This window comes from Arabidopsis lyrata, assembly GCF_000004255.2.
Source record: "Arabidopsis lyrata subsp. lyrata unplaced genomic scaffold ARALYscaffold_1, whole genome shotgun sequence".
Classification (NCBI taxonomy): Eukaryota; Viridiplantae; Streptophyta; class Magnoliopsida; order Brassicales; family Brassicaceae; genus Arabidopsis; species Arabidopsis lyrata.
This window is the reverse complement of record NW_003302555.1, coordinates 1,714,780-1,737,338: the sequence shown is the minus strand read 5'-3', so window position 1 is coordinate 1,737,338 and position 22,559 is coordinate 1,714,780. Positions and strand designations below refer to the sequence as shown.

The 22,559-nt window shown below is 35.3% G+C and overlaps 5 protein-coding genes across 8 annotated transcripts; 3 read left to right on the top strand and 2 right to left on the bottom strand.

Moving 5' to 3' along the window:
• The first annotated feature begins 1,587 nt into the window (after nucleotides 1–1,587).
• Nucleotides 1,588–4,778, top strand: LOC9328323 (probable plastidic glucose transporter 1). Of its 2 annotated transcripts, XM_002892215.2 has the most exons (12): nucleotides 1,588–1,816; nucleotides 1,907–2,033; nucleotides 2,448–2,648; nucleotides 2,777–2,876; nucleotides 3,092–3,204; nucleotides 3,288–3,381; nucleotides 3,458–3,614; nucleotides 3,806–3,952; nucleotides 4,047–4,120; nucleotides 4,195–4,283; nucleotides 4,389–4,503; nucleotides 4,584–4,778. In XM_002892215.2, the coding sequence occupies exons 1-12, from the start codon at nucleotides 1,657–1,659 to the stop codon at nucleotides 4,770–4,772; spliced, it is 1,566 nt and encodes a 521-aa protein (XP_002892261.1). In that variant the 5' UTR covers nucleotides 1,588–1,656; the 3' UTR covers nucleotides 4,773–4,778. The 2 variants fall into 2 exon arrangements, with proteins under 2 accessions (XP_002892261.1, XP_020868713.1); XM_021013054.1 differs by lacking the exon at nucleotides 1,588–1,816 and having other exon boundaries at nucleotides 2,420–2,648.
• Nucleotides 4,779–4,932: 154 nt separating this feature from the next.
• LOC9328322 (clathrin coat assembly protein AP180) lies at nucleotides 4,933–7,944 on the top strand. Its single transcript, XM_002892214.2, has one exon. The coding sequence runs from the start codon at nucleotides 5,859–5,861 to the stop codon at nucleotides 7,788–7,790; it is 1,932 nt and encodes a 643-aa protein (XP_002892260.1). The 5' UTR covers nucleotides 4,933–5,858; the 3' UTR covers nucleotides 7,791–7,944.
• A 2,395-nt stretch (nucleotides 7,945–10,339) lies between these two features.
• Nucleotides 10,340–12,145, top strand: LOC9325597 (1-aminocyclopropane-1-carboxylate oxidase 4). The gene is made up of 4 exons (XM_002892213.2): nucleotides 10,340–10,749; nucleotides 10,843–11,069; nucleotides 11,261–11,594; nucleotides 11,681–12,145. Exons 1-4 carry the CDS (start codon nucleotides 10,633–10,635, stop codon nucleotides 11,984–11,986), a joined length of 984 nt encoding a protein of 327 aa, XP_002892259.2. The 5' UTR covers nucleotides 10,340–10,632; the 3' UTR covers nucleotides 11,987–12,145.
• Nucleotides 12,146–12,523: 378 nt separating this feature from the next.
• On the bottom strand, nucleotides 12,524–13,937 carry LOC9325596 (putative pentatricopeptide repeat-containing protein At1g28020). Its single transcript, XM_021012359.1, is given in 3 exon segments — nucleotides 12,524–12,888; nucleotides 12,890–13,246; nucleotides 13,358–13,937. Coding segments are annotated over 3 exon segments (837 nt in total). The 5' UTR covers nucleotides 13,607–13,937; the 3' UTR covers nucleotides 12,524–12,657.
• A 345-nt stretch (nucleotides 13,938–14,282) lies between these two features.
• Nucleotides 14,283–17,567, bottom strand: LOC9328321 (probable tyrosine-protein phosphatase At1g05000). Of its 3 annotated transcripts, none has more exons than XM_021015304.1 (6): nucleotides 17,109–17,567; nucleotides 16,921–17,014; nucleotides 16,681–16,824; nucleotides 15,037–15,094; nucleotides 14,874–14,917; nucleotides 14,283–14,781 (listed from the first exon to the last, which is right to left on the bottom strand). In XM_021015304.1, the coding sequence occupies exons 1-6, from the start codon at nucleotides 17,372–17,374 to the stop codon at nucleotides 14,596–14,598; spliced, it is 792 nt and encodes a 263-aa protein (XP_020870963.1). In that variant the 5' UTR covers nucleotides 17,375–17,567; the 3' UTR covers nucleotides 14,283–14,595. The 3 variants fall into 3 exon arrangements, with proteins under 3 accessions (XP_020870963.1, XP_020870965.1, XP_020870966.1); XM_021015306.1 differs by having other exon boundaries at nucleotides 16,681–16,776; nucleotides 17,109–17,566; XM_021015307.1 differs by lacking the exon at nucleotides 16,681–16,824 and having other exon boundaries at nucleotides 17,109–17,562.
• Nucleotides 17,568–22,559: the final 4,992 nt, after the last annotated feature.

Below are 22,559 nucleotides of genomic sequence, written 5' to 3'. Positions count from 1 at the left end.
TTAGTTTTCATATCGTTTTTGTAAATCTAGTCTAAAAAAAAAAAAAGAAAAAAAACAAAAATGCTAAATTTACATGACGATTAGAAAACAATTTGAACTTGTGAAATCGCTAACGATCAAATGACTAGGTTAAATGACAGGATCCAAAGTCCCGGTTAGTTTTCATATCTTTTTGTAAATCTAGTCTTAAACAAAAAAAACAAAAACAAAAAAAACAAAAATGCTAAATTTACATGACGATTAGAAAACAAATTAAACTTGTGAAATCGCTAACGATCAAATGACTAGGTCAAATGACGGGATCCAAAGTCCGGTTAGTTTTCATATCGTTTTGTAAATCTAGTCTAAAAAAAACAAAAATGCTAGATTTACATAACGATTAGAAAACAAATTGAACTTGTGAAATCGCTAACAATCAAATGACTAGGTCAAATGACGGGATCCAAAGTCCGATTAGTTTTCATATCGTTTTGTAAATCTAGTCTAAAAAAAAAAAACAAAAAAACAAAAGTGCTAAATTTACATGACGATTAGAAAACAATTTGAACTTGTGAAATCGCTAACGATCAAATGACTAAGTCAAATGACGGGATCCAAAGTCCGGTTAGTTTTCATATCGTTTTGTAAATCTAGTCTAAAAAAAAAAAAAAAAAACTAAAAATCAAAAATGCTAAATTTACATAACGATTAGAAAACAAATTGAACTTGTGAAATCGCTAACGGTCAAATGACTAGTCAAATGACGGGATCCAAAATCCGGTTAGTTTTCGTATCGTTTTGTAAATCTAGTCTAAAAAAAATAAAACCAAAAAAAAAAATCTTGTAAAAAAGCCGTAGAAAAAAAAAAAGTAATTTTGATTTTAAAAAGAAAAGGAAATTCACCTGAAATCTTACTGGAATTGATGTAACGCGAGACTCTTTTCCTTATCTGATATCTCTCAAAGGCGTCTTCTCTCAGTCATCTCACGAATCTTCACCATACTATTCCAAAATAGCCCTTGTATGACATCATCCAAAATAGCCGTTGTGTGACATCATCACGAATAATCTCCGACGAAGTATCTTCCTCCATCTCGATCTTTGTCAATTTCCATCGTGTTCTCTCATATCTCGGCCACAACTTCATCACCGTAACCTTGAAACCCTAACTTATAATCCCAGATTCACCTTTAAACATCTCCTTGCCCTCTCTAATGATTGACTAAAACATGGTCGGAGAAAAATCCGAAGAGATACGAACCCAACGAATAATTCCCTTAACGAGAACGAGATTCATGACGGCTTCTATCGACATAACTTGCTCGAGAAGAAACTCAAGTTTTTAGAAGAAGAAAAAGAAGAAGAAGAAGAAGAAGAAGAAAGAGCACGTTAGGGTTTTGCTCTTCGACGAATGACAACTTCGATTCTTAAGAAGAGATTAGTATATTTATAATGAAGGGTTATGACTGAAAGAAAAGGAAATTTCTTTTAAAAATAAAACAAAAAGGAAATTAAGGTCAAATATTTCCTTTTCATATAATTGGACGCAAAAACAAAAAAGGAAATATCCTTTTGAGCACGTGACAGTCACGTGATTACAAGTTAATTTCGTTTTTCTCTCCTCATTCGCCTCGCCGACGTATTTCTCTCTTCCGTCTAGAGTCTAGCTCTCCGATCATGTGGGTGACGAATACCGTAATTCTACATCAGCCCAATTCTCTGACCCGATTAACCTTTTCTTACCCGACCCGACTCACCCACTCTCGTAAAGTCTCTCCCTTTTCCCGCTTCTTGAGGAAGAATCGGGTTACGGCACTGTCGACGACGAAGAAACCAGGTTCAGTTTTCTCACCTCCATTGACTTACCAATCTCTTTGCTAATGTTTATCTGTATTAAAAATTCTAACTTTATTCAATAATTTAACAGATGAAGATCACGAGTTATCGCCAGATGAGAAGCTGGAGAAATTCTCGGCTGATTTGGGATGGTTATCGGCTTTTCCTCATGTATCAGTTGCTTCTATGGCCAATTTTCTCTTTGGTTATCACATTGGGTAATATTATAGCCAAATCCATCTTCTTTCAAGTTTAAGTATCTGTCTCGCCAAATTTGTGCCTTGGTAGAAACAATCCATGTTTTTTTGTTTCACTGGCCTAGTTTGATTTCTGTACAAGGATATTAATCTCTGTTCGTGTAATAGTGTAATGCTTTGTTGTGTTATGTGTGAGAAACAGCTCCAGTTTGAGCCTTGAGGGGGGTGAAAGTCCTAAGAGTAATCACTCTAGAGGGATTAGCTTACAATTTGCAATGATGTTGATTAGGTTGTTTTTACAGAGTGTTGACTTGTCCCCATCTTGTCATGTCGTTAGCTTCTAGTGAGAAGAATATGAGTTAGCCAGGTTGATATCAATTATATGGATTAGTTTTTCGGAAGCTTAGTACTTATAATATCACTTGGTTCTTGCAGAGTGATGAATGGGCCCATCGTGTCTATTGCGCGTGAACTTGGATTTGAAGGCAATTCTATTCTTGAGGGTCTTGTTGTGAGCATATTTATTGCCGGTGCATTTATTGGAAGCATAGTCTCCGGTCCACTAGTTGACAAGTTTGGCTACCGACGCACCTTTCAGATTGTCACGATACCCCTAATTCTTGGTGCCCTTGTGAGGTAATATGTTGTTACTTAGGTGAATCTTGATTTCATTATGTTAGTAACAATTCCATGATGTTTTAAGTTTTGAGGGTTCTCGATTTTATTGATGAAGCAGAATAACAAGACTTGTTTTTTTCTCTCAGTGCACAAGCTCACTCCTTGGATGAGATCTTATGTGGAAGATTTCTTGTTGGTCTTGGTATTGGCGTCAACACGGTTCTTGTTCCTATTTATATATCCGAGGTAATCTAATGTGTGATTCCTTTTCAACTTCATGTTTTAACTATTTGGCTTCTTCTGCTGTAAGATCAAGGACATTTCTTAAAATTGATCTTACTTACTCTCAGTATGGTAAGTTGTTGTTTAGCATTCTTTTGCTTAGCATATTTTGCATTTCATATGTTCGGCGGAAGAGTCTTGTTGCTTTTCATGTTGAGCCAACCATTTTTATTCTATAGGTTGCTCCGACGAAATACAGAGGTTCCCTTGGAACTTTATGTCAAATTGGCACTTGTCTCGGGATAATCTTTTCTCTTCTCTTAGGGATTCCTGCAGAAGATGACCCTCATTGGTGAGCTTCATTAGCTAGCTACACATTTCACTCTGTTAGGATGTCCTCTTAATTTCATTCTTCTCATATATACTATTGTTCAGGTGGAGGACAATGCTCTATGTAGCGAGTATGCCTGGTTTTCTTCTTGCACTTGGTATGCAATTTGCAGTAGAAAGTCCCCGTTGGCTCTGTAAGGTACAAGTCGCCTCTTTTCATCATGAGGAAGCATTGATTTTCCATGTTGAAATCATGTCTCATGATACTTGTTTAGGTTGGACAACTGGATGATGCCAAGGTAGTGATCAGAAACATCTGGGGAGGATCTGAAATCGAAAAAGCTGTAGAAGATTTTCAGTCGGTTATGAAGAATAATGGCTCCAACTTAAATAGCAGATGGCTGGAACTCCTTGATAAACCACATTCACGAGGTCATGTCAAGGTTGCTCTTAATGTTAATTCTAAGGATCTTATATTATACCAGAAACTGAGAAACTGAGAACATCCAAGTTTAAGAGTAACCTTTCCCGGGAATCCGATTTAAGAAACTGAGAATATACAACTTCGTACATGACAAATCTATGTAGCTAAATTGTATGTCTTGTTGATATTATGGTTGCAGTTGCATTCATTGGGGGCACCCTTTTTGTCCTTCAGCAATTCGCAGGCATAAATGGTGTTCTTTATTTCTCATCTATAACATTCCAAAATGTTGGAATCACGAGTGGTGCTCAAGCAAGTCTATATGTTGGAGTCACAAATTTTGCAGGTGTTCAAAGCTCACCTATATCAACTTTACATTTTCTTTATTTTCTACTGTTTCCAACCCAATGTCCCTTTTTCTGAACTGTTGGGTCTAATAGGTGCTCTGTGTGCGTCTTATTTGATTGATAAGCAAGGAAGAAAAAAGCTTCTTATTGGTAGTTACTTGGGAATGGTAAATATCGTTTTATTTATCAAAAACTTTTCACTGATTTAGCTTATTTTGATTGAATTGATTTGGTTTCACAGGCAGTCTCTATGTTTCTCATTGTTTATTCTGTTGGTTTCCCGTTGGATGAAGATCTGAGCCAGAGTTTGTCAATACTTGGAACACTCATGTAAGTAGCTTGAGGTCCAGCAATTACTAGTCTCCTTTTCTCAGCTCTTGATCATACAGTACCCAAAAAAGACAGAAACTTACCATATGATTGGTCCGGTTACAGGTATATATTCAGTTTTGCAATTGGAGCTGGTCCTGTAACTGGTCTCATCATCCCTGAGCTAAGTAGCAACAGAACGCGTGGGAAAATCATGGGTTTCAGCTTCTCTGTACATTGGGTATGTATTTTTTTTTTTGTTTTCCCTTAAATCATTTTAACGATTGAAGTTTGAACTAAGACGAAGCAAATGTTCTTCAGGTCTGCAACTTCTTGGTTGGTTTGTTCTTCCTGGATCTGGTGGAGAAATTTGGAGTTGGAACGGTGTATGCCGGCTTTGGCAGCGTATCACTGTTGGCAGCGGCGTTCTCATACCGCTTCATAGTGGAAACAAAGGGTCGATCACTAGAAGAGATTGAAATGTCTTTGAACTCCAGAGACCTGAGCTAAAAAGGGTAAAAGTGAAAGAAAGAGAGAGAGACCTCAAAAAAAATTCAATGTTTTTCTTCAGTTGTTGTAAATAGTCTGGAAATTAGCTTGTGAGAAATCTTGTGAATATATATATATACATAGAAAGTTTTGTAAAGTTATAAAATGTTATAAAATAGAGTATGAGAGTGAAGTTTTGTAAAGTTATAAAATGTTTGTCATTGTTACATGTGAGTAATGCAAAAGAAAGTTGACAAAGATTACACAAACATTTAAAAGAAGTTGTATAAAACAAGGTAAAGGTTTTGCCTAACAACTTACAAGTGCTGAGACATTCTTGATTTATATCTCAATAAATAATATTGTCTCGATCTATATACATATGGTAAAAATCGTGAGTCCATTATTTTTCATTATGCATCTCACAAACTCTTGTTAACAACTCATGATTTCTATATATATTCATATGTATGATGGTTTGCACGTCTGCAAACAAAGATAAAGATCTGATAATATTTAAAACAAACATTTTTTTTAGCATAAGATTATTGAATATAAAGATGCTAGCTGGTTATTTTTTTTTAAACGTACGCAGCTTGTCATTGACTTTAACCTATACAAATATGAGGCTTGTAGAAACAACTCTTATGAATTGTGAGAGAATATTACTTTGAGACTGTCAAAAAAATTGTAACATATAAATAACACTGACCTGCAACTGCAAACTAATTTTCAGTATGATATTTATATCATAAGTTTCCGAAATTTGAACACAATTTCTGCATCATGCTTTTTCAAGAAGAAGAATTTAAAAACAAACGCGCCAAAATCGCGTGTGAAGTCTCTCTATTAGTCAACGCTATATCTTGAAAGGTTCTCGATAGTCTCCAGCCATTTTATTCTGCCTTCCTCTCTATTTTTAGAAGAACAAAATTTGAAAAAAATATCCATTGAGAGAGAACAAAAAAAAATTAGAGGAAAATCTTCTAATTTGGTTTTAATTCTCCGTGATTAATCGCTAATTCAAAGTGATTAAGAAATTAAAACCCCCTTGAGGAACAAGAAGAAGACGTTTGGGTGAGATTAAAAAAGGCGACGACGAGGACAATGCCGAGCAAGCTGAAAAAAGCGATTGGTGCGGTTAAAGATCAAACGAGCATTAGCTTCGCCAAAGTCGCTAACGGAGCCACCGGAGGCGGCGATCTCACCACTCTCGAGGTTGCGATCTTGAAAGCTACGAGCCACGACGAGGAAGTCCCAATCGACGATCGACTCGTAACAGAAATCCTCGGAATCATATCCTCCAAGAAATCTCACGCCGCCTCTTGCGCCGCCGCGATCGGTCGCCGTATCGGGCGGACTCGGAATTGGATCGTCGCGCTCAAATCCCTAGTCCTCGTCCTCAGGATTTTCCAAGACGGTGATCCTTATTTCCCTCGCGAAGTCCTCCACGCCATGAAACGTGGCGCCAAAATCCTCAATCTCTCCAGCTTCCGCGACGATTCGAACTCGTGCCCTTGGGATTTCACAGCTTTCGTCCGTACATTCGCGCTTTACCTCGACGAACGTCTCGATTGCTTCCTCACCGGAAAATTACAGAGACGGTACACAATCCGAGACCAAACCGGAAGAATCAGCACCAACACAACCAACTCAAGATCCCGGTTTAATCCCAAAACCGGAATAAAATCCCACGAACCGGCGGTTCGAGATATGAAACCGGTAATGCTTCTTGACAAAATCACGTATTGGCAAAGATTACTAGACAGAGCAATCGCGACGCGGCCAACGGGAGATGCAAAAGCGAACAAGCTCGTGAAAATGTCGCTATACGCCGTCATGCAAGAGACTTTTGATCTTTACAGAGACATTTCCGATGGATTAGCGCTTTTGTTAGACAGTTTCTTCCATTTGCAATACCAATCTTGCATTCATGCGTTTCAAGCTTGTGTTCGAGCTTCGAAACAGTTCGAAGAGCTTAACGGATTCTACGATATTTGCAAATCGATCGGTATAGGAAGAACATCGGAGTATCCTAGCATTCAAAAGATCTCTTTAGAGCTTCTTGAGACATTGCAAGAGTTTCTGAAAGATCAATCGTCGTTTCCAGCGAGCTCGGGGTTGTATCCGTCACCGAATAGTCTTCTTCCTCCGCCTCCATCGTCTAAAGATTCAGCGGTTTCAAGCTCGCTTGATTTTGGAGATTCCACGATTGATACGTCGGAGAGGTATTCGGATTACGGGTCGTTTCGTAGTACTTCGTTGGAGGATTTGATGAGCAGGACTGAAGCAGGGACTAGTAGTCCTCCGATGTCTTGTCATTCTGAGCCTTATGGAGGAGGACGAGATGATCCTAATGGAAATAATTTCGATACGGTTTCGACTAAATCGCTTCCGAATAATCCCTCTGTTTCTGCTTCCAATCTCACATTGGACCTATTGTCCTTGGATGACGTAAGTAACACGGCAGAAGCAAAAGATGTTGAAGACAAGAAGAAGCAAGATGATTCTAAGGCAGAGACTTTCGATCCTTGGGAGGCGTTGATGTTGAGAGATGAACCTTCAACCTCTGAGGATCAAAGAGATTCAGGGAATTGGTTGCTTGTGCTGGAAGAAACCGCTACGCAGGTGCAGGATAATAACTCGATGGCGATAGTACCATTCGGGTTAGATGATCCGATGCCTGCGTTTCAAGCCGCCATGGACCAATACAATCCATTCTTGGAAGAACCAGTTGCAGAGTTAGCTGCAGCCGAGGAACCAATGACCACGTTCAGTGCCCTGGCTTTGACAGAGTTTCAGCCAGAACCGACGTTTCAGGTGAACGTTCCTGAAGATTTTGAGCCGTCTTCTACACCAACGTTTAAGGCCACGGGGACTTTGCCTGTGGAATGTGACCCATTTACAACATTTGAGAGTACTTTTGGGTTCGGAGAGACATTATCAGAAAATGGAGGGGTAAATCAACAATCTGTGTTGCAAGAACAGCAGTTATGGTTGCAGAACCAGAAAAAGATCATAGCCAAGCACTTGAGTTGATAAAAAAATTATTTGGCTAGACAGAGATTGAGATGTTTCTTTGATTTTTTTTTTGGTTACATTATAAACTTAACTCTTAACTCATTTTTTCATAACTTAGAGAAATGTGAAATACAGAAATTGTTTGATAAAAAAGATATGCGCTCGAGATACACATTAACATGATCGGATTCTATTTTCGTACTTGCATTCCTGTGTAGATATACACAAGGTATGTTGTGTCTTGTAATATAATTACATTAAGAATTTGATTTTCAAGTATATCTCAACGAGTAAAACTAAAATATCTAAGTTTCACCTTCTGAATAACATTTCCTTTTTGGGATTTTGTTTTGGTTATGTTCTTGAGTTTGAACATCGAAGTTAGTATTTAGGAATTGAATTTAAATAGACAATTGTGAAGTTGATGTAGCATTTATTTTTATGTATTTTAAAAATATTTATGTATTATTTATTTTTATTATCTCTCTATAATAACAAGTTTTAACATAACAGATGCATGCATCTAGAGTGTGTGTGTGTGTGTATGAATATCTGGCAAACAAGATTATATGCATTTTATTATTTTCCTTTATGCATGCATGTATTTATGTGTAATGATATGCATCCGTGAGAATGCGAATGATAAAATGTATGTATATCGGTGGAAGAAAACGAAGAGGGAAGCCAAATGGAATAAATTAAGGAGGTCCACTAGTAGGTCAAGTGGGTTTTGTGGTGTCGATAACATGAGATTGACCAAAGCTGTAGCTTGACCCCAAGGCCACGAGGGAGAGATATCTACCAAACCAAAATCATCATAACACATCTCTTTCTATTAGATAGCCCACCACAAATATTAATTTATTTTCTTAGTTATACACCAAAACTACTTTTATCCCCACCCCATTGACTAGAGTCGTTTTCCTTTTTTTACGTTGGTTTAATTTTGTAAATCACCCAATGGTAAAAGCTTCTGAATATATGTGAATTTGGATTCCACCTTTTTTAGGTTTCTCACTACAAGTCTTCCTTCTTGACTTCTCAATTTGTTGTTTTGTACTTTTTTGTAATTTAGTACAAATTTGTTTACAAGTCATACGTGATTGAATATAACACCGGCTGCTAAGCCTATTTTTCTATCTTAAGTTTCACTTTCAAGTCCAAATTCCAAAATATTAGTCAAAATGAGAAAAAACACGTTTCCTCATTTGTTTTGCTTATTATAAAACCCACTTTAAAAATAGTCCAATAAAATAGCAAATATGAAGAAATTTCAAATCAATAATTGCCAAAACCCGTCTGTGATATTATACTTTTTGAGGTTCCATAATAATGACGTGAGATTTGGTTGTGAGGAAGTGGAAAATTAAGTTAAACATGTCTACTATGGAATATCAGTTGTTGTTTAATCCTTTTTCTTATTATAAAGTATGAATGTTGAGCAAAAAAAAAAAAGGTTATCCACCTTTCTCCAAATAGAAAGGAAGTAATGAATATTACTATGACAAAATCTACTGCATTTGCTTTTTAATCCTCAAGAATTTGAAAGGAACATATCTTATCAACTCTGAGATGATCTTGTGGCCAAAATAGGTAACCACGTAATCGAATCTGAACTTCTCCGCTTAAATGGGAAAATTTATTTGATCTGATCTGGACGGTCAAAAGTGATGGCTCATGATACTTATTACTTAATATAGACGTGCATATAGAGATGCTTTTACCCGGGGATGCGCTTACCTAGCGTAGCTTCGCAATCGACGGACACAAAGAACCCAGTCCCCACCATTGGTCCATCAAAATTATTACAAAAAGAATGAAAACTGTGTCACAAGACTAAATGATTTTGTAGATTTTTGTTATTTAGATGGATGCGGTCTAGAAATAAAATTAACAAAAGCCAACCATTAGAGTATCTGAAATTAATCTTTCCTTATAGATCTGTAAGATAATTTTGTATTGTTGTATATGTTACTTGAAAACAAGAAAAGGTTCAAAAAAAGGGGATATATATATAAGCTATTATTATACACAAAGTAAAAGGAAGAAAGGTGAAAAGGAAGATTAATCTACACTAAAAGTAAAAGGAAGAAGAACGAGTCAAACAATGATTCGTGCGACTGATCGTAATATACGTCGCTGTCATATATTTTGTTTTGTATAACCAAAATATTTATAATTTTCTATAGTTAGATACTATATTAAAGGTGATGAATAGTAATCACGACTTTATAAAAGGTTATATATTATCACCTTTGAGTATATTTTTCCGATGACTTGGACGACCCAACTCACTTTGGATAAACCTTGTGGTCTATTCTAAATTTAATCCTGATTTAATTGGTTTTTGGTTCTGATTATGTGGATTTATCCACGGTTAAACGTCAGATTCAGAATAACAATTCGTTTGATAGATCTAATAAGACATAGATTTTTATCAAAAATTTTAAATATAGTATTAACTCTATTTCCTCACTTTTTTCACTTTTTTTAGTATGTTGCAATAGGAGCCAAACGATGGGTTGATTCCCTTTTTTTTTTTGTTGAGTTGATTAACTTTTGCTTTTGTTGATTAACACTCCACAATAACGAGTAACATTAAAGGAACTAAAAGTGATCAGACTTTTTGGTCGACCGTAACATACTTTGTTGAATTTTGTCAAAAATCATTACACAAATGATATTATGGTGTGGGGTCCAAAAACCAATGACTGTAGAATGATAGATTACTCGTGGAAGTAATTCAAAGCTCCTCTCTTCTCTTCTCTCTATAAAACCAACTCTCTCATCATCAGATTTAGATCACAACTTCAAAAGCGTCAACATAAAGCTAGGCCAAGAAACCCACTAAAAAGAAAAGATGGAGAGAGAGATGGAGAGTTTCCCGATCATCAGTCTCGAGAAGCTTAATGGAGAAGAGAGAGCAATCACGATGGAGAAGATCAAAGACGCTTGTGAAAACTGGGGCTTCTTTGAGGTATTAATTCACTTTTTTTCTTCTATAAGTAAATGAAAAAGCTCAAAATTATGTAACTCAAATCTAGTCATATATCTGTTGGTGGTATTAAAGTGCGTGAACCATGGGATTTCACACGAGCTTTTGGACAAAGTGGAGAAGATGACGAAGGAACACTACAAGAAGTGCATGGAAGAAAGATTCAAGGAATCGATCAAGAACAGAGGACTTGACTCTCTTCGCTCTGAAGTCAACGACGTTGACTGGGAATCCACTTTCTACCTCAAGCACCTTCCCGTCTCTAATATCTCCGATGTCCCTGATCTCGACGACGATTACCGGTAACTTTTTTTAGTTTCTTTCTTAACCGGTCCGGGATATTTACCTTAACCGGTTACAAGATCTCAGATTTACTGGTTTTCGGAACAACTCAACATGAACCGGTTTTCTTCTTTGGTACAAACTACAAAGTAAAAGTTTAACCGGCTTTTTTTTCTTTGGTCAACTAACCGGTGATTTTTTTTTTCTACAGGACGTTGATGAAAGAGTTCGCCGGAAAGATAGAGAAGTTATCGGAGGAGCTACTGGATCTGCTGTGCGAGAATCTTGGATTAGAGAAGGGTTATCTGAAAAAGGTGTTTTACGGGTCGAAAAGCCCCACTTTTGGAACCAAAGTCAGCAATTATCCACCTTGTCCTAAACCGGACCTAGTCAAGGGTCTCCGAGCCCACACCGACGCCGGTGGCATCATCCTCCTCTTCCAAGACGACAAAGTCAGTGGACTTCAGCTTCTTAAAGACGGCGAGTGGGTCGATGTTCCTCCCGTTAAGCATTCGATCGTCGTTAATCTCGGTGATCAACTTGAGGTAATGTACAGATTGCAGCTTTTTAACCAAACCGAACCAAATTGAATTAAGACTTTTGAGATTAAATTTTGGATTGATTAAACCAGGTGATAACCAATGGGAAGTACAAGAGTGTGGAACATAGAGTGCTATCTCAAACAGACGGAGAAGGAAGAATGTCGATCGCATCATTCTACAATCCGGGAAGCGACTCTGTTATTTTTCCGGCACCGGAGTTGATCGGAAAAGAACCGGAGAAGGAGGAGAAAGAGAACTATCCGAGCTTTGTGTTCGAAGATTACATGAAACTCTACTCTGCTGTCAAGTTTCAGGCCAAGGAACCAAGGTTTGAAGCCATGAAAGCTATGGAGACAACTGTGGCCAACAGTGTTGGACCATTGGCCACTGCGTGAATGAATGTAACTTATTAATAAATAAATATAGTCTTTATATGATTTTCTTATAAACTTGATTATTTAATATACAAATAATTTTGTTTTTGTGGGTTCATGTGTTGTTGTATGTTTAACTAATAAATGTTTTTATATATATGAGGGAATTAATGTTTTCTATTTGTAGAGTTAATACAAATAAACTACAGACAAATTAGACACTCAAAAAAAAAAAAAAAAAAGGAAGTAAGGCAATCAAATACAAGAATTGTGTTTATTCTAGAGAATATATTTCCAATCTAGCTGACAATACACATTGCACAAGACAACAATAGCCAGAAAAATGCTCTTTTACATACGTGGGGGAAAAAAAAAAAAAAGGAAGGGTCACACTTGTGAGATTTAACACCATCCTTGCCTTTTTGACCAGTTCCAACTCGAGTCCCTTTTCTTCCCAATCACTATGGAAAAAGTGGTGTGGCTAACAAAGAATGTTTAATCTATAAACTGGTTTTGTTTTTGTAAACTTGTGCTGTTTTTTTTTTTTCATTTCATGTATAGAGAAGAACATCACTTATTTACGAAAGAACAAAACAAACAAATTATATTTGGTTTTAGAGAATATTATTCTTTTTCCGAAAAAAATATAAATCTAAGAAGCCGAGTGATACTAATGTGTGTCAACATAACACTCAAAACAACCAGATCAAGAGCAGATTCAAAACATGTAACAGCATCATTGACTTTTTGGTAACCTGCTGTTCACTTATGTCTCGTTCATCTTCTTTCCACTCTCCATATATATCCTCAGCTTCTTCTACATCATCAAGTTTCGACAAAGAGCTAAACGCGGTTCGATACACCTCTTCGCTCTTCTTAAAGTCGTCCCAAAGAGTTTGCAGCACCTCTCTTGCACTCCCTAGCTACCACGTTACCATACATCTCTGAACAAACTCTAACGTAAACCTTTGCCATTTCAAAGATCGTGTCTCTCTGCAGTTTGATTCCTTCAACCAACGTTCTCATAAACATCTTTATCGCCTTTACATCGACCTTCAAAACAGTGTTTGCAGTGACAATGTCGGGTTTCACATTGTCAGATCTCGTGTAAGAGGTTAAGAGCGTGGAGTAGACTGAGTAATCCCTCATATTTGAAGGGATACTTTTGAAGAACTTCTCTGCTTCTTCTAAACCCAACACTGTCTCAATCAGATAAAACCGAGCTGCATAATATTTCGGAAACAGATTACACACCTTTTCTTCATCCATACATTTTGATGCCTAATAATAACCACAACCAAGAGCACATAATATGTAAGAAACCTCAAAATTTGGTAAAAAGAAAGAAAGAAAAAGACTTAAAAACATGAGGAAGATCGGGTTTTTAAAAACCTTGAGTTCTTGGGAAAATGGATTAGAATCTCGAAGATTCTTGATGAGCCCTCCGCCGATGTACAACTGTTTCTCCTGTTGCTGCCATTGATCAAGCACGGGTTGCGTAGGAAGAAAAGCCACTTTGATCCGAATAAGCAGAGTTTGGCTTGCCTCGGGTGACCATAGGGTTGCATAGGAACGGAACAGAGAATTCTTGTAACCGCAAGCAAGAATGCGCTTTGCATGTCGTTGAAGAATCGGCGTCATGCTTTTGATTAAACCAAATGATTAATAACACACACTCCCGTAGAGTGTTTCGTATTCGTGACCTATAAGGACTGTAGGAGACTAGAAAGATTGAAGCTTTTTGGAAAAATGTTTGTATTCTCGCTAATCTATATTAGGGTTTTACACTAGAGTTATATACAGGAAGGAAGAAGGATCTAGATGCTAATCTTATCCTTAAACGGCTAATGCAGCTGGCTATGATGAGTCACCAGCAGTCACCTTCCTTGAACCTTCGTTGCTCTGTTTCTCAGATGAAGAAGAATCCTCTTTTGTCTTCATCTGTTGACTGCACTGTGATGGGCTTTCTGTTGTTGAGCCTTTTACATGTTTATTGCTCACAAGGACAACTATCTCTCACTTATAGCTAAAAATTGGTAGTGGCCTTAGTTTGGTTTCATATTCGTGACTTAACAACTCTTCACGCATCTAGCATGTCTTTTTTTTTTTTTAAAAATATAATGATTAATTCCGTAAATGATACAAAATATTAGGTTGTAGAGTTATGTTGATGATTGGTCAGGAAATCATATTAGTCCACATAGTTCGGATAACAACATTACAATGAACAAATTATTTTTACACACTGATGGTAGTTAATTATCTCCTTGCTCTTGTCACGAGAATGAACACTTGAAATATATGATAACAAATTATGTACTGAAGAAATGAAATATATGAGCAAGTAATAATCGTTATGCAACATTTGGGATAATCCAAGAAAATATATATCTTCCTAAACAAACTCCTATATAATTTACTTGTATTTGTATACGTATTTATCTACCTTAGTGCTTACACTGAGCAGGAAAAAAACAGAGTAAAGTATTCGTAACGAAAATGAAACCTTTTCTTTTCTCGAAATATTATTATTGATTCCAGAGAAAGGTAAAGAAAGAGAAGAATGTTTCCTCTGGAACTCTAATATGATTAATCTCTCCTTTTTATCTGAAGATTTTAGCTTCCCCTGTTTATCTGATGGAACAGGAGAAAGACATTGGAATATGACTGAAGCTGGAAACATCGAACGTCTCCATGAATCTTTGATCTGAAACTCTAGCTTTTGCTGCTGCGAATCGCTGGTACTCGTCGAATATCGATGTCAAACACCATTTTTGGAGCTTTCTCAAGCAACCAACAAGACAACCAGTCCGATGCTGCAAATTCCACATTCATACTTAGAATTTCATTTTCTTCTTCAGTGGTGGAGCCAAAAGATCAAAATTTGAGGATTAGAGAGAATGATTACCTTCCCTCGCTTACAGTGAATCAGAACAGGATGGTTTTTCTCATCTGAGGATTTTCAAAGGAGAGATATTAATAAGAACCAAGTTACAATTAGAAAGCATACAAAAAGTGTGGTTACATGTGTTCTTCTATTTTAGGGTTTCTTCTATATGATTCATACTTACCTAGAAGCACTTTGAGTGCCATTCGGATTTTACGGTCAGGAATATTCACAAATGGCTCCTGAAAATAAGAAGAAAAAGATATATTTTTTAGAATTATAATATCATATGTCAAAAGATCGATCACACTACTAAATTTAGCAGATTAGGATAGGATAAGGCAATCTACTAAGCAAGGTTCATGCACAAGCAACGTCGAGAGAGACAAGACAACCATGTAAAGGTTCATTAACAGGACAAAGTCTACAAGTTATGAAGCATGTTTAATGTGATACCTTTTACTGGTTGCGTACTGAGAGAAAGATTCTTTACTTTTTATATCAAAAAGTTATCTCCACACACAACAACAACAACACGGAATAAACACAAAGTCCCATTGAAAGACGAATCTATGAGAAGAAAAAAAGCTTAGCAAGCCAAGAATATCAACGATGAAGTTTTCCTATCAAGATCAAAGTTGTCACACTAAGCATAAAGAATCTGAGTCGAGAAGCAAAAACCAAAGTCAATGAGATCTAACAATGTGAATGGGGAATAATTTCCAATCATTCCAATAAAATCACTACACCAAGAAGAGAAAGCCACTTTAGTGTAAAAGCAAAACAAGGAAACTATGGTAGTAAGTATCTAAACGACTCCCCACATAAAGAATCAACTATCCTAGGAGTAGAATCTACAGGGAAAGGTGAATTCTGTGGGGAGAGAATGATAGCTACTGCATACCAGAGCAAGCATATTTACTTTCAACCCCACTTTTCGATGATCAGATTCTAGATCAACTCAAATTTGATTCATACCAATCTCTTCCGGAAAGCAAAATGGTTTGGCTTCTTATTAGTGAAAAATATGGGACGAAACACATCCAATATCTTCATAACTCATGAAGGTAATAAGTTCAAGACTCTATGGTGAAAGTTTTTGGTTATTCCATTACCAACGTTTGCCCACACATGGGCCACTAAAACATAGACAAAGAAAGGAACTAAAGGTACGTGTTAAAAAACATTAACCGACTTAATACGCAATTCCTAACCTTTTCTAGATTTCAAACCTTACAGCTAATATGGACACTTTCACGGTCAACACGCTTTGAACAAGTTTTTACCATAAAAAACGGTTTACTTGTACACAATCAAGAAACGCTTTTGCTGATGTATGATTTCATAAGATATCATATCTGTATAAAAAAAGTGCACACTCAATAAACATGAACCAAGAAAACAATATCAACAGAAAGTAAGCTTTTGAGTAGTGGATCATTGACAACACTTGCAACAAGCAGCTCAGCAAATATTTTGACGTAGTCCATTATCTAATTTTATAAATAGAGACTATAAAGACCAAGTGGTAATAGTTGCTGAAGGGGCAGAAAAACAAAGAGTGGGACCAAATCAGTGGAGGTCAAGAGAAACAGAAAGAGGCAAAACATTAAAGAAAGATGTGTTCTTTTTTCTGGTAAACTCATAATAATAAAATATGGCTTGGAACAAAGTGCCCATGAAGGATCAAATTCAAGAGAAAGAAAACACACAAACAGTTTTAGTAATCTCAAGTAAACAACAATGAGACAGGATTTTAAGAACAATTAGGCAACAAATCAAACCCCTCATATTGAATGAACTTTGATATATTCCAGAAATAGTATACCAAAGTTTTCGAAAGTCCATTAGTTAAGGGACCCTCTTTCTGATGCTTAGAACTCCATAAATGCAACCAAATCTCGTTGTCTAAGTCAGGAACACACTGCAAGATTTGATTTTCCAATCCAGATAATTCCCCTAGTGAACTATCCTAGTAAGTTTTAGAATTACAGAACAAGGCAGAACAATTAAAAACAGAGACTTGATGAACAGAGAGGGGGATAGAGAGGAGAAGAAAGGTGCTTACCTTATTGCCTTCAATGCCAAACTGAAAAAGCCTAATTCCATTGGATTTAAGGAACTGGAGATTGCTTTCAGTGTAAGGCTCCGGACACAAGTATCTTTGAACAATACCCAAAAACAAAAACCTAAAATCAGCAATTCGAAAGTTTTGATAAACGGAAAAAATGTCATGAATGTGGAAGAAGCTTTTACATGATTGAGCGGAGGCCAAGAGTCTGGAGAAAGGAGAAGTTAGCTGAATCAGGGAATCCAGAGCGGAATATACCGTTATCGACCATGGAGAAGTTGAGCGGCGGAATTAGGTTAAGTTCATCGCCGGAGACAACTCGAAAGGGATCAACTTCACCGTCCGGAGCCTGAAACCCGTTTCTGTCAACCTCGGAAACCTCGATGGTGCGGCAGACATCTTCTCCATTATCGTCCTCCTCCGTAGCAGTCGTCTTCTCCACAAGCTTCATATCTGAACTGGGAATCAGAGAAAGGTTGAATCTTTTGGTGAGGAGAGTCAAGTAATGGAGATGGTCGTTACGTAGCGGCGACCTTATGGGGTTTATATATATAGAGAGAGAGACACTTTGTGACTGTTCAAAATTCAACAGACGAAAAAGAACGCAAGGAGATGGAGACCAAGCAAGACTTTTTTTTTTTTTTTTTTTTTGTCAATAACTGTTTATTCTCTATTTTAAAGAATTTGTGACATTTATTTATTTTTAATTTTGTTTATAATCTGTTAAGTTTTTTACTTTTTAGATACCATAGAATATGTGTAAATCGTTAGTTTGATCTATGCTTTCTGTTTCATATTGAAATCCTTAATCTGTTAAAAAAAAAAAAAAATGGTGCTATAATAAGGATTCCCACAAAAGAATCCAATATTAGAAGAAACAGTTAAATACTCCCGAAGAAATAGTTAAATACTCCCTCTATTTCATAAAGAGTGTCATTTTAGAGTTTTACACACAGATTAAGAATACATTAAATTTTTTGTTTTTTCAAAACAAAAACATCATTAACTATATACCTAAACATAATCTGGCCAATAGTAAAACAATATGCAGAATACTAATAGTCATAAAACATAAAAAATCATTAAATTTTGCATTGAAAACCTAAAACGACACTCTTTGTGAAACAAAAATAAAACCTTAAAACGACACTCTTTATGAAACGGAGGGAGTATTTTTACTCAAGTTGAGCTGAAAACAACAATATATACGGAAACTATATAATAATACACTAATTTGTAACGGTCTATCTTAGTTGTACATGCTACTACCATTTATCAACGGTTGATAATAATAATAATATGATGATTTAATTTGAGGAAATGATAACTATTTTGACATTTTCAAGGGTTATAAAAGTAAAGAAAAGAAAAGCTTACAAAATGAAATGACTTGCAAAACAAACAAAAGAATGATACTGAAATTGTTGTTGTTACTTGTTAATAATAGGAAATCACTTGTTGAAGGCTTGAAGCTTAAATTGGCATAATTGTGGAATCTTTTTGCTCTTACGTTACCTCACACAAACATCTTCTTCAAGAGAAATCAGTCTCATTGAACAAATATTAACTTTCACAACCCAACCTAAAATAATTTTTTTGACTATATTCACCAATATTAATATATTTAATATGGTTGAAGTTTCTGACCTATATTTACCTTGACAAAGTCAATTATTGACAATATACAAAATATTGATTGCTAGTCTGCTACATATAATATCATTCGAGGAAAGAAGCGAAGAGAAGATTCTAAACCAAAAGAAATAAAAAAGAGAGAAAGAGAGAAAGAGATTCCAACGGACAAGAGCTTCCTCTGCTAAGTGGAAAGAACAATCATGTTGCAGTCATAAACGCACCTTTATATAACTTTTATGGGATCGTAATTTTTACTAGATTAAACACTATTATTTTCCTTTCGCAGTTTGTTTTGTTAAACAATATATATATATATATATATATATATTTTTGACATCTTTGGATCGACAAGGTCCGATCCATAGCCAATCTCTACTACGCGGGGTAACGCGATTTACTGGAATCGAACTCCGGTGGAGAAGGCGGAGTCAAGTGGACTTAACCACTTGACTAAAGGCAGATCCCCAACAATATATTGTTTTGTATATATATTTTTAGCCAATATTCAGTTTTAATAATTGTTACTTGAAGTATATATATATTTTAGCCAATATTCAGTTTTAATAATTGTTACTTGAAAAAAAAACTATTTAATTGTGTGAAAATAACATTCGGTCCAAAATCAGATTTTGATTCAAATTAATGAGCCAAGAATAATCGATATATAGATAATGCCATTTATGTCATACATGATGACACCAATGCCGTGTTTTAAAATGATTTCTTAAATTTCTTATTTGAGAAAAATGGAGATGATGAATGTTTTTTTCGGTGCATATATGATCGCACCATGTTAATATATGATCCATAAACTGATAAACAAAACGAAATAATGCGAAAAGAACCACACCACGACAATATATTATTAGAATCCACGTCACATCTTTGTCTTCCACATAACACTCACAACAGAAAATTACACTTCTCTAATAAAAAAAACAGATGATAACTAGCTAAAGACAGAAAATTTGTAATGTTTAGTGTCCCACACTGGACTTTAATTGGATAAATTACTCAACAAAAACAAAATGCACCAGATAGTTTTTTTTCTTTTAGACAAACAAAAAGGTACATTCCAAGGAATATACCTTATGATTCTCAAGGATTATTGCGCCGCGAGCACTCGGCCACGTACGAAAGCGTTTTTGGATGCCGTCAAAGGACTTACCGTAAAAAGAACGTACGGAAATATCATAATGCCTTCAAATTATCTTTCGAGAATTTGTTTTGATTTCCCAAAAGTTTTCTCACGGAATATAAATTATTAATATATGACATACGTGATCCTCGATTCCATTGCCCATTCCGAAGTTGCGTGTCAAAACGCAAAAGGATGACTGTGAATTAACAATACGAGAAGACCGTTCACGTACGAGAGTGAGTATATGTACGCACATTTTCAATTGAAATTATTGGACTTGTTAATTAGTTGCATCCATCAAAGTCTCCGATTTCGACACAAGATTCATCAATTATTGTCGTGTTTCCATATCATAGAAATTTCATTTTTTCATGCAAGATTGATGAACTATTCTCTTGTTCCTGACCCCACATTTCTAGACATATTATTGGTCCATATATAGGTTCTATTTAGTTCAATATATCAGCTTGAGAATTTATCAACTAATTGCTAGAAATGATGATATTTAGTTCACTTCAATTATTCGTTCGTTCGTATACATTAAACATTTTCAAAAAAAAAGGAAAATTTTCAGTAACAGTAGCTTGTAATAAAACAATCAAAACTATTTTTTTCAGCATTCGGATATTTAGCATGCCGCTTACTTAAGTTTTCTTAGAGTTGTAAAAAGCCCATCTTAAATTTTCCCTCAAATAAATATGTGACAACTTCAAATAAAAACAAGAGTTTTAAATTTAGGAGAAGAGAATGTAACATGGTCAACAGAAATTGTTCACATACATGTGTTTTAGAACATCAAGACATAAAATGGAAAAAGAAAGTATACATGAGGCCTTTTTTTGTTATAAAGCCCATTTGATTGGACCTTAGGCCCAGTGTAAAGGTATCAACATCCATCTCAGAAAACGTAAGATTTTACAAAACAGACCCAATAGTATTCTTTTACACTCTCCAAGACCCAATTGCTGGAGCAACCGACCAAATGGAGTACTAAGCTCTTGCACACGTCTTTGAATGGATCCGTCCTTTGGAGGACTATCTCTATGATGTTGTTTCGTCTATTAAAGGACGACATGTATATTATTTAAACAATAATGATTAATTGTATAATTCACATACGATCGTTTCTAAGGCTAATTGAAAACTTCACCATCATTGCGCATGCACAAACTTCTAATTTTATTTAAATCACGAGAATTCCATTTTTATACAGAGTCTAAAAATTTTGTACGATATAAAAACCTTTTCATTAAAAAAAAAACCTTCTCACATATCCATTGCCTTAAATCTAGTAGGAGGCGGAAACTTATAGGAATAAGCAAAAAGCCGAATCCTTTTTTACTTTTGTTTATGTTGTTGACATGTAAAAAAAAAAGTCCTTGGAATGGTCAAACCAGTAGAAGATAGTTAAACAGATGGTCAGCAGAGCAGAGGATTACTACCTCGTAAGCTAACGTGGCGTAATACTGACGTCTAAAGATCACAGCTCTTACGCTGCTCCAGTGACCACCGAATCGTAACCTCCGCTTCTGTCCATTTTTCTCTACTGGTGGGTCCTCCAACCACTCTACAAAGCATAAGATTTCTTGTGCCAGAAGAATTATTTTAATCTGACAGTTTTACCCCTATCTTGATCTTTTTTTTTTGTTTGTTAAAATCAGATTCATTTAACAAAAATGTAAAGGTAAAATTGAAAATAAAGGATATCTACTTAAAAATTTGTCTATATACATCTTTTTTGTGAGACTGTTAGGTTGGACGATTTTACCCCTACACCCTAATTTAAATGTTTTTTTTTAAATAATCATAAAAACAGGTATATATACGAGTGTAGAGGTGATTTGAAGTGGAATTTTTTAGATTTGGTTTAAAAAAAGTTAATTTTTTTATAGATAAAGTTTCATCTAATTTTGGTAGAACACGTTTTCTAGAGTTCTGCGAAACTCAGAATGTGTATTCTGCATTTTTGTACATGTTCTACATATTTCAGATAAGATTTCTGTTCTGAGAATTTTAGAAATCCGAAATATATCTAAAATATTTAGAACATGCATTCTACGTTTTTCTCTATGTTCTAAATATTTTAGAATAGACGTTCTAATAATTTCTACATCTTCTGCCATCGTTAGAAATTGTAATCTTCGTTTAGAATGTAAATTCTACGATATTGCAGATTTCGATTTCTGTAATTTTTAGAATGCTCTAAATATAGAAAGTAAATATTCTAGAAAAAGAAACAAAATATTTTTTTTAGATTACGATTTAAATGAATATTTATTGTTTAGATTACGATCTAATATATGATTTGAGTTTATGATTTTCTGATTTGAGTTTTGAGTTTTGGGGTTCAGTTTTGAGTTTCTGATTTTATTCTAATAATTTTCGTTTTGCTGTTTTGAGTATTAGATTCGCTTATACTTATGTTCGTGTTTTTGTGTTTTGATTTATGGATTATGATCATGGTTTTGTTTTGAAGTTATGGATTCACTTCTACGTATGATCTTAAGTATGTACCGGATCAAATTATACATGAACCAAGAAATTTACTAACACAAACCAAAAATTTTAAAATAACCAAATACTAACATAAACTGGAAAGTCTAAAAATAAGGAAGACAAGTACTGATAGAGAAAAATAAGGAGTCGTGTGTCACAAAGGTTGAAGACAGTGATTTACATTGTGACGATTCACGCAAATGGGGGAGTCTTTTATTAGGTCTTATGAAAGACTTTTATTCATTTGGAGGTTTTGTGATTTTTCTATTTCTGTTTTAATTTTGTAAACTTAATTATGAAGTTTTATTTTTTGAATTAATTTTGAGAAAAAATGAGGGTAAAGTTGGGTTTTGATTTTAAAAAA